Consider the following 13,717-nt stretch of genomic DNA (forward strand, 5'->3'; position numbering starts at 1 on the left):
GGATCAGTGCTCAGGGACCACCACCTCCTGGCTTCAGGCAACACTCACCCAAGAGGCTCCCTTTCAGTGTTGAATTAGCTGGAACCAGAGTTCTCCCAAGGATGTTGAAGGTGACAAAATACACTTGAAGGCCACATCATCCGTCAGCTCTGAGCTGCGGAAGGAGCTATGATATGCTTTCCGTATCTGGGGGTGGGGGAGAGGGGGTGAGAAGAGCCACATGCGGGCCTGGACAGTCTCCTCTTGTGTTACCTTCGCAGAGGTAGGCCCCTCCCCCTCCGCTAGCGTGGTTTCTGTCCCCAGGTGCCCTCCACAACAGGGAAGGCGGTGAACAGAACTGGGAGAGAAGCCGACGGTGCCCCGCTCCCTCTCCTCCATAGAGCCCTATGAGTAGTCACTGCAGAACTGTCCCTTGGAGTCCTCCTTGTACCTGAGCTGGTCACCATGAATGGGCCTCAGGCCTGCTTTGAAACACACTGTTCTCCCATTCGAGACTCACACCACCCGTCTTGCACATCTAGGTGGTCCCGATGGGGCAGCGTGCGGGGAGCATGGGTGCTGGGGGAGAGGGTGGAAGAGAACAGGTGGGTCTGTGTAAACCCCTCACGGGCACCTTGCAAACTTCTGAGATGTGCATGGCCTATGATGGTGACTCAGGGCTGTTACTGCATGAAAGGAGGCCTCCTGGGCATTCAGTCTGAATGGAGTTGGCTTAGCCATTTCCATCAAATTTACTAACCCCATGTGACACAGAGAACAAATTTGCAGAGGACTCACAACTTTATTGAAAATACAAAACATGCCCTAAAACAGTGGGTCAAGGCCTCTACTTCTATTTAATATACTTTGCAGGCATTTGGGGAACTGCTCTTGGTGGTGAGGTATGCAGAATTTGAAACTGGCTCAAAGGCCCTTTGGAAAAAACCGTCACAGACACAATTCAATAGAAAGTTCGGGCAGCTGAAGGATCTCCAATGGAAAGGAACGACGCGATGCCACATGAGGGCACCAACAGTGAAGCACGTGTGGAAGATGACAGGGCGGAGGTGGCAACAGCATAGGAGGAAAGGGTGGCATGGGCGGCCTGGGCGGCATGGGTGGCACGGGTGGCTCAGGCGGCACGGGCAGGTTGGGTGGCATGGGGGGCATGGGTGGGACGGGCAGCATGGGCGGCATGTGTGGCACGGGCAGGTTGGGTGGCATGGGCGCCCCGGGCAGCAGAGGCAGCTCCAGTGGCACTTGCTCCAGAAAAACGTGGACCCAATCCAGCTCCTGAAGCAGAATGGCACGGCAGGGTTCACACACGCTAACGGCAGCACGGAGGACCGGGGGCACGTGGGGCACGTTTCTGAGCATTACTGCCCTCTGATGTCTCCGACACTTGGCCCTTCTACTCTTAAACCAAGCCTTCAAGCAGACAGAAAAAGAGATTGATTAGTATATTGAGCATTTCATGTCAGACATGAAAAATTGCAGCAGGGAGCTCTCGGTGCCTTGAAGATTTGAAAGTGCATCAGGAGAAGCTATTTCCTTCTTGCTAAAGTATCTTAGGATATGTAGCTGAAGGCGCTCCCTTCAGCCGCCCTCCCCCCCAAGAGCGAGCACCGACTATGTGCCAGGCTCTGGATTGGCATATGGCTTTGTCTCTCCCCTCCCACCTTTTCTATTATTTCCCCCACTCTTACACGCAGGTGGAGCTGACCAACTGCACTCTGTCCCTGCTGTTATTACTGTGCCTGGGAGGTCTGCGTCCTGACAACTGACCGTCAGCTCCAGCTGCCACTAATCCCTACTCATTGGGCAGGTGTCACCTTAGTTATGGGGGAAGTTGAGCATAGGAAAAAGTGGGTGCCTTTTAAAATCATACTGAGGGGAACGGTCCCCATTTTGAAAAACCCATCTTTGGTTACAGTAAATAATCAATAGGAGTGGGTTGGATTTTTAAACAAAAGCTTTCCCCAAGGATGACTAAAAAGGGTCATTCATCCTCTGGAGCCTTGGGATGGTTATAAAGAAGGAGATGGTATTGTGAGGGAGGTTTGGTCATGGGGGGCCCAGGGACTTTGTGGCTTGTCTTGCTGGACACCGGCGGAACTGAAGCCCTGGACACTGCCTTAATATTAGACTATAGGGGTAACGAATGCTTAGACGAACTCAGCCCAAATTTACTAAAACTCTTAAAATCTTTGCCCAGACAAGAGTTTGGGGGGAAAGAGGCATACCATTGTCACCTCTGTCAATTCTGCACTCTCCAACCTGCCCCACCCTCCAAACCTTCCTGGGCTCAGGACCAGGTCAGCTCACTCCGCTCTGGCTACAGTTGCAGGGCCTTGGAGCAGAGCCTCTGGTGCCCAGCAAGGTTGCACCCTCTAGGAGCTGCTAATCAACCAGGAGATCCCCATCCTGTCCCTTATGCTTAAGTCAAGAGGGTGCAACCTGCATTTTAGGAAGACAGCCGACAACCACGTGAGTGAGGGGTCACAAAACGGCTCCCCCCTAAATATCTGCCAACTATTAACAACTGAAAGTAAAACCTGTCCTGTGGACTCCACTGCTCCCTCAGCATCTCAGTTAATGGAATTGTGCCATATTTAGTATTTTTGGATGTTTCCACTCGGCAAATTTTACATGAGACCAAGGGCCTCCTCTCTCTGTCGCCCCATCTTCCCTCTCCCATCTTAGTATTTGGGTCCTTCTGCTGCATGAATATGTAGTCGAGAAAAGCCAGTGTAATAGAGCTCATTTTGGGGGGTTCGAGCGTACCAATGGTCAAATCTGCATAAATATAGGCAATGTGCAAAGCTGGCTATGTGAGGTTCAGGCTGACACTACTTCCATATTTCCAATACTGGTTTCATAAAACAGCTCCTACTGTCCTTGCAAACCAAGGGAGGGCGTCCATTAAATGTTTCTTTGGGACGCTCATGCTGTAGAGTTTGGAAACAGATGAAAACATTCTCCCGTCTTCTTCATTTGTTTCTTGTTGCTCCTTTTCCCTTCAGAACTCCATTAAGAGACCACTACGTAAACCCAGGAGAAGCAAGCCACCAAAACTTCAGTTTCTCTTTTCCTCTGAGCTTGCTTTGCCTGCTTGAGAAAGCAGAGGCCTGCGCCTCCCAAGCCCTGGCCAGACCTGACTGTGAGCCCAGCCCGTGGCCTTAGGCCGCCAGCACTGCTTTCCAGACCCCACCACCAGCTCTGCAGCCCGTGTCCATCACTGCCCTCACACACGCTCTCTGCAGCAAAGCTAGTGAACCCATCCAGATTCTTCTTTCCTTCCTTCCTTCTTTCTTCCTTTCTATCAATCTTGTGTTTTAAAAAATATTCCTCTTCCACAACAAGCGAAGCCACTGCCCTGAGAAGACCGCGCACCACAACGAAGAGTAACCCCGGCTCTCCTCAACTAGAGAAGAGCCCACGCACAGCAACGAAGACCCAACGCAGCCAAATATAAATAAATAAATATATTAAATATATATATATATATACTCCTTTGATACAACTTACTGTGTTCTATGGACAAATAATCAGCTTCTGTGCCATGAGCTGCCAACTAGTAACCACTACCTGAATGAATGAGCAAGTATTTCAAATTAACACAGGTAAGCGACTAGCTGAGAGCCAACCACTGACCATCACAAACAAATTCTTCGAAACCAATCCCTCATAATAGTATGAAAACGGAAGAAAAAAATTCTTAGACATTAGAAATTGCTGAAAATAATATTCACTGATACATTCGGTAGTTTCATAATGTTGAATTTACGCAGTATCTCCAAGACACATATCGATAGTATCCAATTATTCTCAAACCCGTCCACCTTTTGAGGTCAGTGGAAATTTATTCAAATTTGTTCTTTTTGTTTGTTTTATTGTTTTATATGTTTAGACAAATTCCTAAAGGTTGCAAACCTTTCCCCCCCCATCATACTGCACAACCTACTATGTTAGCAATGTTTTCAGGCTGCACATCAAAAAATTTCAGAAAATTAAAATTTACGGCTGAAACTCTCTACACTGCTCTACCAAACACATAAAAACAACAGCAAGAGGACCAGGCACTTGGAATTTTAAGCTATTCGCCTCCCCATCAGTCTCACCTAAACTAAACATATATTAGTTGCTCACATGTTGTGTTCCGAGGTGAGTTATTCCCTTACCCAATTGCCTGAATACTTGTAAATTCACTCCTTATACAAAGAGCTTAGGCCTGGCTTTAAAACTTTTAAATAATTTAGTATACTTGAACCCTCTTCTAACCCAGCTATTTGGTGCATTAATTTGAATAACTGCCAAGTCAGAATCAGCCCCAACATGATTCCACAGAGACTTGTCCCCTAAGGGATACCAGTTTTGGAAGGAGTTTAACTTTACTGAAGATACATATATTCTGGCCCCAAAGCCCCAGAAGTCCAAACCTTATTTCCAAAACATCGACAAGTGTACAAAAACACACCAACTTGAGAATGTCTAGGACAAGGTATCCAATTCCTAAAGCAGGTTTTAGATTGGCTGCCGTGCCAAGTTGCTTTTTTCAGGTTTACTGACCCACACTCTGGCTTCAGTCACTCCCAGGCGTCTTGCAAGCTCCTTTCTGAGGGGAAAAATGTTGAAAATATTCAGCACTTGACATTATGGATGAAACGAAATATACAATGCACATTTCATGCTATGTTAAAATGTTTATTCAGAGAGTAACCAAGATGGTGACATAGGAAAAACCCCGAGCTTACCTCCTTCCATGGGTACACCAAAATTACAGCTATTTACAGAGCAACTTTTTTTTTTTTTTTTTTTTTTTTGCGGTACGCGGGCCTCTCACTGTTGTGGCCTCTCCCGTTGCGGAGCACAGGCTCTGGACGCGCAGGCTCAGCGGTCATGGTTCACGGGCCCAGCCGCTCCGCGGCATGTGGGATCTTCCCGGACCGGGGCACGAACCCGTGTCCCCTGCATCGGCAGGCGGACCCTCAACCACTGCGCCACCAGGGAAGCCTACAGAGCAGCTATTGATGAGAATGACCTGAAGACTAGCAGACAAGAGCTTCCACAACTTCCACAACTCTCACCACTATTATTATTCAACATAGTTTTGGAAGTCCTAGCCACGGCAATCGGAGAAGAAAGAGAAATAAAAGGAATACAAATTGGAATAGAAGAAGTAAAGCTGTCACTGTTTGCAGATGGCATGATACTATACATAGAGAATCCTACAGATGCCACCAGAATACTACTGGAGCTAACCAATGAATTTGGTAAAGTTGCAGGATACAAAATTAATGCACAGAAATCTCTTGCATTCCTATACACTAATGATGAAAAATCTGAAAGAGAAATTAAGGAAACACTCCCATTTACCATGGCAACAAAAAGAATAAAATACCTAGGAATAAACCTACCTAGAGAGACAAAAGACCTGTATGCAGAAAACTATAAGACACTGATGAAAGAAATTAAAGATGATACCAACAGATGGAGAGATATACCATGTTCTTGGATTGGAAGAATCAACATTGTGAAAATGGCTCTACTACCCAAAGCAATCTACAGATTCAATGCAATCCCTATCAAATTACCAATGGCGTGTTTTACAAAACTAGAACAAAAAAATCTTAAAATTTGTATGGAGACACAAAAGACCCCGAATATCCAAAGCAGTCTTGAGGGAAAAAAATGGAGCTGGAGGAATCAGACTCGCAGACTTCAGAATATACTGCAAAGCTACAGTAATCAAGACAATAGGGTACTGGCACAAAAACAGAAATACAGATCAATGGAACAGGATAGAAAGCCCAGACATAAACCCACGCACCTATGGTCAACTAATCTATGAAAAAGGAGGCAGGGACGTACAACGGAGAAAAAGACAGTCTCTTCAATAAGAGGTGGTGGGAAAATTGGACAGCTCCATGTAAAAGAATGCAATTAGAACACTCCCTAACACCATACACAAATATAAACTCAAAATGGATTAGAGACCTAAATGTAAGACCGAGCACTATAAAACTCTTAGAGAAAAACATAGGAAGAACACTCTTTGAGATAAATTGCCGCAAGATCTTTTTTGTTCCACCTCCTAGAGTAATGAAAATAAAAACAAAAATAAACCAATGGGACCTAATGAAACTTAAAAGCTTTTGCATAACAAAGGAAACCATAAACACGGCCAAAAGACAACCCTCAGAATGGGAGAAAATATTTGCAAATGAAGCAAGTGACAAAGGATTAATCTCCAAAATTTACAAGCAGCTCATGCAGCTCAATAGCAAAAAAACAAACAACCCAATCCAAAAATGGGCAGAAGACCTAAACAGACATTTCTCCAAAGAAGACATACAGATGGCCAAGAAGCACATGACAAGCTGCTCAACATCACTATTATTAGAGAAACGCAAATCAAAACTACAATGAGGTATCACCGCACACCAGTTAGAATGGGCATCATCCGAAAATCTACAAACAACAAATGCTGGAGAGGGTGTGGAGAAAAGGGAACCCTGTTGCCCTGTTGGTGGGAATGTAAATTGATATAGCCACTATGGAGAACAGTGTGGAGGTTCCTTTAAAAACTAAAAATAGAATTACCATATGACCCAGTAATCCCACTCCTGGGCATATACCCAGAGAAAACCGTAATTCAAAAAGACACATGCACCCCAATGTTCATTACAGCACTATTTACAATAGCCAGGTCATGGAAGCAACCTAAATGCCCATCGTCAGATGAATGGATAAAGAAGATGTGGTACATATGTACAATGGAATATTACTCAGCCATAAAAAGGAACAAAATTGGGTCATTTGTAGAGATGTGGATGGATCTAGAGACTGTCATACAGAGTGAAGTAAGTCAGAAAGAGAAAAACAAATATCCTATATTAATGCATATATGTGGAACCTAGAAGAATGGTACAGATGAACCAGTTTGCAGGGCAGAAATAGAGACGCACATGTACAGAACAAACATATGGACACCAAGGGGGGACAGTGGGGTGGTGCTGGTGCTGGGATGAACTGGGAGACTGGGATTGACATATATACACTAATATGTATAAAATGGATAACTAATAAGAACGCACTGTATAAAAAAATAAATAAAATTCAAAAAAATAAATACATAAAAAAATAAAAACGGACAGCACTAATCATCAGAGTAATGCAAACCACAACTACAGTGAGATATCACCTTAGAATAGCTACCGTCCAAAAGACTACAGGGACTTCCCTTGTGGTGCAGTGGTTAAGAATCCACCTGCCAGTGCAGGGGACACGGGTTTGAGCCCTGGTCCAGGAAGATCCTACATGCCACAGAGCAACTAAGCCCGTGCACCACAACTACTGAGCCTGCACTCTAGAGCCCTCGGGCCACAACTACTGAGCCCGTGTGCCACAACTACTGAAGCCTGTGCACCTGCAGCCTGTGATCCACCACAAGAGAAGCCACCGCAATGAGAAGCCCGTGCACCGCAACAAAGAGCAGCTCTGGCTCACCTGCAACTAGAGTAAGCTCGCGCACAGCATCGAAGACCCAATGCAGCCAAAACTTAGTAAATTAATTAATTCTTAAAAAGACTACAAATAACAAATATTGGTGAGGATGTGGAGAAAGGGGAACCCTTGTACACTGTTGGTGGGAATGTAAATTGGTGCAGCCACTGTGGCAAACAGTATGGAGGTTTCTCAAAAAACTAAAAATAGAACTACCATAGGACCCAGCAATTTCAATCCTGGGTATATATCTGAAAAAAACAAAAACACTAATTCAAAAAGATACATGCACCCCAATGTTCATAGCAGCATCATTTACAATAGCCAAGATATGGGAGCAACCTGAGTGTCCACCAATAGAGGAACGGATAAAGAAGATGTGGTATGTATATACAATGAAGGTTAAAAAGAATAAAACTTTGCCATTTGCAACAACATGGATGGACTTGGAGGGTATTATGCTTAGTGAAATGAGTAGGACAGAGAAAGACAAATGATCTCACTGATATGTGGAATCTAAAAATTAAAGCAAACTATTGAATACAACGAAAAAGAAACAGTCTCATAGATATAGAGAACAAACTAGTGGTTACCAGTGGGAAGATACAGGGGAGAAGGACGAGATAGGGGCAGTGGATTAATAGGTACAAACTACTATGTATAAAATAAATAAGCTACAAGGATATACTGTACAGCATGGGGAATATAGCCAATATTTTATAATAACTATAATGGAGTATAACCTTTAAAAATTGTGAATCACTATATTGTACACCTGAAACTTATATAATATTGTACATCAACTGTAACTCAATTAAAAACAAACCCGATAACCCTAAAGTCTCCACCAAAAAACTGCTACAACTAATAAGTGAATTCAGTAAAGTTTCAGGATTCAAATTAATATACAGAAATCTGCTGCTTTTCTCTACACTATAATACACTATACTCTCAGACAGAAAGCAAGAAAACAATCCCATTTAAAATAGCTTCAAGGGCTTCCCTGGTGGCGCAGTACTTAAGAATCCACCTGCCAATGCAGGGGCCACGGGTTCAAGCCCTGGTCTGGGAAGATCCCACATGCCGTGGAGCAACTAAGCCTGTGGGACACAACTACTGAGCCTGCGCTCTGGAGCCTGCGAGCCACAGCTTCTGAGCCCATGTGCCACAACTACTGAAGCCCGCGTGCCTAGAGCCTGTGCTCTGCAACAAGAGAAGCCACCGCAATGAGAAGGCCCCACTTGCCGCAACTAAAGAAAGCCCACGTGCAGCAACAAAGACCCAACGCAGCCAAAAATAAAAGTAATTAATTAATTAATAATAAGAAATAAAATAGCATCAAAAAGAATAAAATACCTAGGAATAAACTTAACCAAGGAAGTGAAAGACCTATACTCTGAAAACTATATACAAAACACTGATGAAGGAATTTGAAAATGTTCCCCCCAAATGGCAAGATACACTGTGTTCTTGGATTGGAAGAATTAATATTGCTAAAATATCCATACAGGAAACACAGGGGACCCCGAATGGCCAGGGCAGTCTTGAGAACGAGGAACGGAGCTGGAGGAGTCGGGCTCCCTGGCTTCGGACTATACTACAGAGCTGCAGTGGTCGGGACACTGTGGTACTGGCGCAGAGGCAGGGAGATGGATCAATGCAACAGGATGGAAAGCCCAGAGATGAACCCACGCACATATGGTCACCTTATCTTTGATGAAGGAGGCAAGAGTGTACAGTGGAGAAGGGACAGCCTCTTCAATGGGTGGTGCTGGGAGGACTGGACAGGTACATGTAAAGGTTTGAGATTAGATCACTCCCTGGCACCATGCACAAAAATAAGCTCAAAATGGATGGAGGGCCTGAATGTAAGGCCAGAAGCTGTCGGGCTCTTAGAGGAAAGCATAGGCAGAACACTCTGTGACATAAATCACAGCAAGATCCTTTTTGACCCACCTCCTAGAGAAATGGAAATAGAAACAAGGGTGAATAGAAACAAGTACCTTATACAGTACTGAATGTTAATTATATCATAATAAACTGGAAGAAAAAATATTTATCAGGCAGCTCTAGACATCCAAATCAAGGGGCATCTTGAGTTTGACACTTTTGAGAAAGGGAGAAATTGGGCTGATCCAATTATCACACCACAGCAAAAAGCAACCGAACTTGGAGTAATCGAGTTGAACAGAAAATCCTAAACCGAAGTTGATGCTAGTTGCCATCCCTTCTTGTTGAATCGTCTCCTACCGCCATCCAGGTTTCCACGATACGGTTTGCCTACAAACAGCCTCTCCAAACACTCCTCCTCTGTCTCTTGCAAGCTTCTTTTATTGTCTTTCAATATTCCCTAGCTCACTGAATATACCAGCAGCCATTCATTTGGGCAAATCAGAAATTTATACATTTTTCTTAAACATTTCCTTTTACCCCCGTGTTCAAATTACCATGAATTGCTATCAATTTTACCTGCTAAATATCTCTTTAATCTGTTCACTTCTCTCCATCGCCACTACCCTGGACCAACACACCATCACCTCTGGCCTTGCCTACTGAACAGCCTCCTACGATTGAATCCCAGCTCTGCCACATTCCAGCTGTGCCATCTTGGGCAAGTCTCATCACTTCTCTGAGCTTCAGTTTTTTCACAGTTATAAGTGGGGATAATAACAGTGGCTACCACATTCACAAGGGGTTGTGAAGATTCAATGACAGTATGTAGAAAAACCCTTTAAAACAAGTGCTTAACACACAGTAAGCACAATGTAAATGATAGCTTTTTAAATTTTAGCCGCATTCACAGGTACTCAGCAACCCATTCATTCTCCACACTGAAGCTTGCTTTAGGGAACAATTCTGCCTCAGGCACAAACTTCAGGGGTAACTAAAAATTCAGTAATCGGGCTTCCCTGGTGGCGCAGGGGTTAAGAATCCACCTGCCGATGCAGGGGACACGGGTCCGAGCCCTGGTCCGGGAAGATCCCACATGCCGCGGGGCAACTAAGCCCGTGTGCCACCACTACCGAGACTGCGCTCTAGAGCCCGCGAGCCACAACTACTGAGCCCACGTGCCACAACTACTACGGAAGCCCACCCGCCTAGAGCCCGCGCTCTGCAACAAGAGAAGCCACCACAATGCGCGCACTGCAACTTAGGGTAGCCCCCGCTCGCCGCAACTAGAGAAAGCCCGTGCCCAGAGCCCGAGAGCAGCAACAAAGACCCAATGCAGCCATAAATAAATAAATTGATGGATTTTTTAAAATTCAGTAATCAAGATAAAGGATGTTTTCATGTAGTGTTTAAACTAATGCAAATATAATCCATGAATAACTGATGATCAAAATTTCAGATAAAAGTAGACTCCAACTCTGCATTTGCTCCACCACGTCTCGGGCGACTCATTATTTATGTGAACCGGCGGCCCACAAAGCTCCCCAACGTGACTTACTCAAACACCGCACGGAAATATCGACCTCGATTCCCGCCAGGCAGAGTCCCCGCCCCCGTCCTAGGCCTCGAGTGTGCCGGAAGGGCGGGCCTCCGCCAGGCCCCGGGGCTTTCAGATCCGGAGCCTAGGAGAGGGACTCGCGAGAGCGCCGCCCACCACCCACGCGGCAGCCCGCGCCACCCGAGACGCCTGCTTACCGCATGAGCGCGGTGGGGTACTGAGTGTGCTGGAAAACGTGCTCCAGATCCTGCACCTGCGCTTGCGTGAACCTGGCGCGGGGGGCGCGCCGCCGCCCTTCTGCGGCCTCAGGACCCTCGACGGCGGCCCGCGGGGGCTGCTCCTCGACGCCCTGCTCTCCGCCTTCGCCGCCGCCCGCCTCGGCCTCGGCCTCGCGGCTTTCGCCGTCCGCGGGGCCGGCGGCTCCGACGCTGACCTCGCAGCCTTCCTTTCCTTCTCCTTCGTCTCCCGCCTCTTTCCCTTCCGCGGCTGCTCCCTGCTCCAGTTCGGACTGAGCCTTCTGCTCCTCTCCCCCTTCTCCGGGAGGCGACATCTCCGCGGGCTTCACCTCTGCAAGGGAGGAAACCCAAAGAGAAAGATCAGGCCATCGAGTGAGCCCGGCTCTGGGGAGGGCCTGCGTCCGAGGGGGGTCCTGCCGTTCGCCTCGCCCTGGGAAAGTACCTTTCCTGGAATCCGTTAAAGCGAGTGCCCCACCCGCCACTGACCTTTCGCTTCTTCCCGCTCCTCTTCGACCCCCAGCTTGAAGAAGCGGGCAATGGCTGCATCTGTGACGTCATAGGCATCGTGGCTGCTCTGCGGCTGACGCTCCATGTCCCGACTGCTGTCGAGGAGGCTGTGAGCTTCAGCAGAGGCTGCTCCGGATCTCCTGAGACCCCCGGCTCACGACTCAAGGCTAGAGCGGTGGCCCACGATCTGGCACGTTAAGGCTCCTCTGGCGGCTGGTCCGGTTTCAGAGATTCTGGTATGACGCCCGCTGTGGGTTTACCACAGCCTGCTGGGGGTTGGGTTAGCTGATGTGCGCATGCGGCAGGGCGTCGGCCGTCTAGGGGCCGTCTAAGGGGGCGCGGGCAGGGCGCGGAGGATGTCGCGCGCCGCCCAGGCGCTGGCAGGGAGCATGCGTGAGAGCAGAATTACGGGTGGCAGGTTGCAACCTAGCTGACTAAGTACTCCGCACTTGGTGGGGCACCTTCCCAGACCAAGGGGCTGTGCCCGTTTTGTGGATGGTAAGAGAGAGACCTCACCCAAGCTCCATAGACCTTGGACAAGCGTTTGGGGACTATCTCTTGACCGAGCCCTCCATATCCGGCAGCCAGTACCAAGAAGGGAACAGTAATCAAAGTAATACGGTCGCCCCTCGGTATCCGCGGGGGATTGGTTCCAGGACCCGCCGCGGATACCAAAATCGGCGGATGCTCAAGTCCCAGAGTCGGCCCTCCGCATCTGGTGATGCGAAACCCATGGCTATGGAGGGCCGCCTGTATATTTATTGAAATTTTTTTTAAAAACACCAAAAACCTGTGTTTAAGTGGACCTGCAAGTTCAAAAGCCGTGTATTTGAAGGGTCGACCGTATTATTAGCTAGGAGTTTGCTTGCTCTGAATTTTTGCAATGAGGTTGAAGTCAGAGTCCGCCATACTCCCCGGGTCTCCAGGAGCAGGAGTTCAGGGCTGGGTTTTCTGAGCATGCCTGGTGCTCAGATGCACTATGCAAACAAAACAAAAGAATGCGAAAGCCAGCGCCCCCCCCCCATTAGCCTATAGATTTTTAGTAATGAATCAACATCAGATTGCAGGTGTAGAAACCTGCACAGCGTTTCAAGCACTCAAGAATGCTTGCCGGGTACAGATTTCCTGCCTTTTTTCTTTTTCTTTTTTTGGTCCTTGTTGCAGCTCTGGACTATGCTACATCTTTGTGCACAGCTCCTAAGCTCCTATTGCTTCTGGCTGTAGATCCTCTACAAAAGCATACATGTCCCTTGTGGTGGGCCCCTGTGGACATGGGTAAATTTACGCACTTTCTTGCCGCTGCCTATCCCCCCATCTCATCTCCTCACGTTTTCTCGAAATATTCTCCTGAGCCCTTGCTGAGGAGTAAATAAATTTTATTTATTGTCAAATAAAAGAGGGCCAGGCCAGATTTACAGCTCTATGGTTTTTCCTTGGAGAAGTGTTTTATAGATGCCCCAAGACTTAATATCCTAAATATTGAAAATAGCTTATAATAATGGGCCCTATACTTGACAATGTACTTGATTTAGCCTGTGTTTCCTTGGACAACCATTTTCATCAACCCCATTGGGGATCAGAAGCCAAATCATTTTTGTGGGCTCCTAAATATATCATGGGACCTAGTCCCCTCACCTACAGTGCCTAAGGGATAAGTGCCCCTGCCTCACGTCTGTGGAGGGTGGTCCAGAAACTAAAAAAGGTTTGTTGACCACTTCTCTTTCAAAAACTGGTAAGACATGGCAATATGAGTACCTCCTCCTGATTTTAACCAAGACATTTCCTCCTCAGGTTGGCCCTTGGTGAGTTCGGCAGGCCTGTCCCTCTCTTGGCTGGATACCCTGTACACAATTTTGGCTCCATATCAGTTATCACATGCGAGACCTATGAGGGTTTTTATCATGATTTGCATTAGACAAGCTAGGAGGTCTGTGACAGCTCAGGAGGTGTGTCCTTCCACATCTCAGATTTCCACAGTGAATTTGTGTTTTCTCAACTTTAGTCACCCATGTGACCCTTGACAAATGTTGCCCTACCTTGG

General features: G+C 46.9%; 1 protein-coding gene across 1 annotated transcript; it reads right to left on the reverse strand.

The window, feature by feature from the left end:
- Positions 1 to 927: 927 nt before the first annotated feature.
- LOC132594559 (homeobox protein ESX1-like) lies at positions 928 to 11,761 on the reverse strand. Its single transcript, XM_060292859.1, has 4 exons — positions 11,656 to 11,761; positions 11,131 to 11,500; positions 4,549 to 4,594; positions 928 to 1,407 (listed from the first exon to the last, which is right to left on the reverse strand). The coding sequence occupies exons 1-4, from the start codon at positions 11,759 to 11,761 to the stop codon at positions 928 to 930; spliced, it is 1,002 nt and encodes a 333-aa protein (XP_060148842.1).
- Between the last annotated feature and the right edge of the window lie 1,956 nt (positions 11,762 to 13,717).

This window comes from Globicephala melas, chromosome X (genome assembly GCF_963455315.2).
Source record: "Globicephala melas chromosome X, mGloMel1.2, whole genome shotgun sequence".
Classification (NCBI taxonomy): domain Eukaryota; kingdom Metazoa; phylum Chordata; class Mammalia; order Artiodactyla; family Delphinidae; genus Globicephala; species Globicephala melas.

Excerpts from the sequence above, each read along its gene's own strand:
- LOC132594559 (XM_060292859.1), bottom strand. The coding sequence starts at position 11,761 with ATGGAGCGTCAGCCGCAGAGCAGCCACGATGCCTATGACGTCACAGAT. Across the intron at positions 11,501-11,655 it reads GGAGCGGGAAGAAGCGAAAG|AGGTGAAGCCCGCGGAGATG; the intron begins GTCAGTGGCGGG and ends CCTCCCTTGCAG. Across the intron at positions 4,595-11,130 it reads TACCCCACCGCGCTCATGCG|AAAGGAGCTTGCAAGACGCC; the intron begins GTAAGCAGGCGT and ends TTTTCCCCTCAG.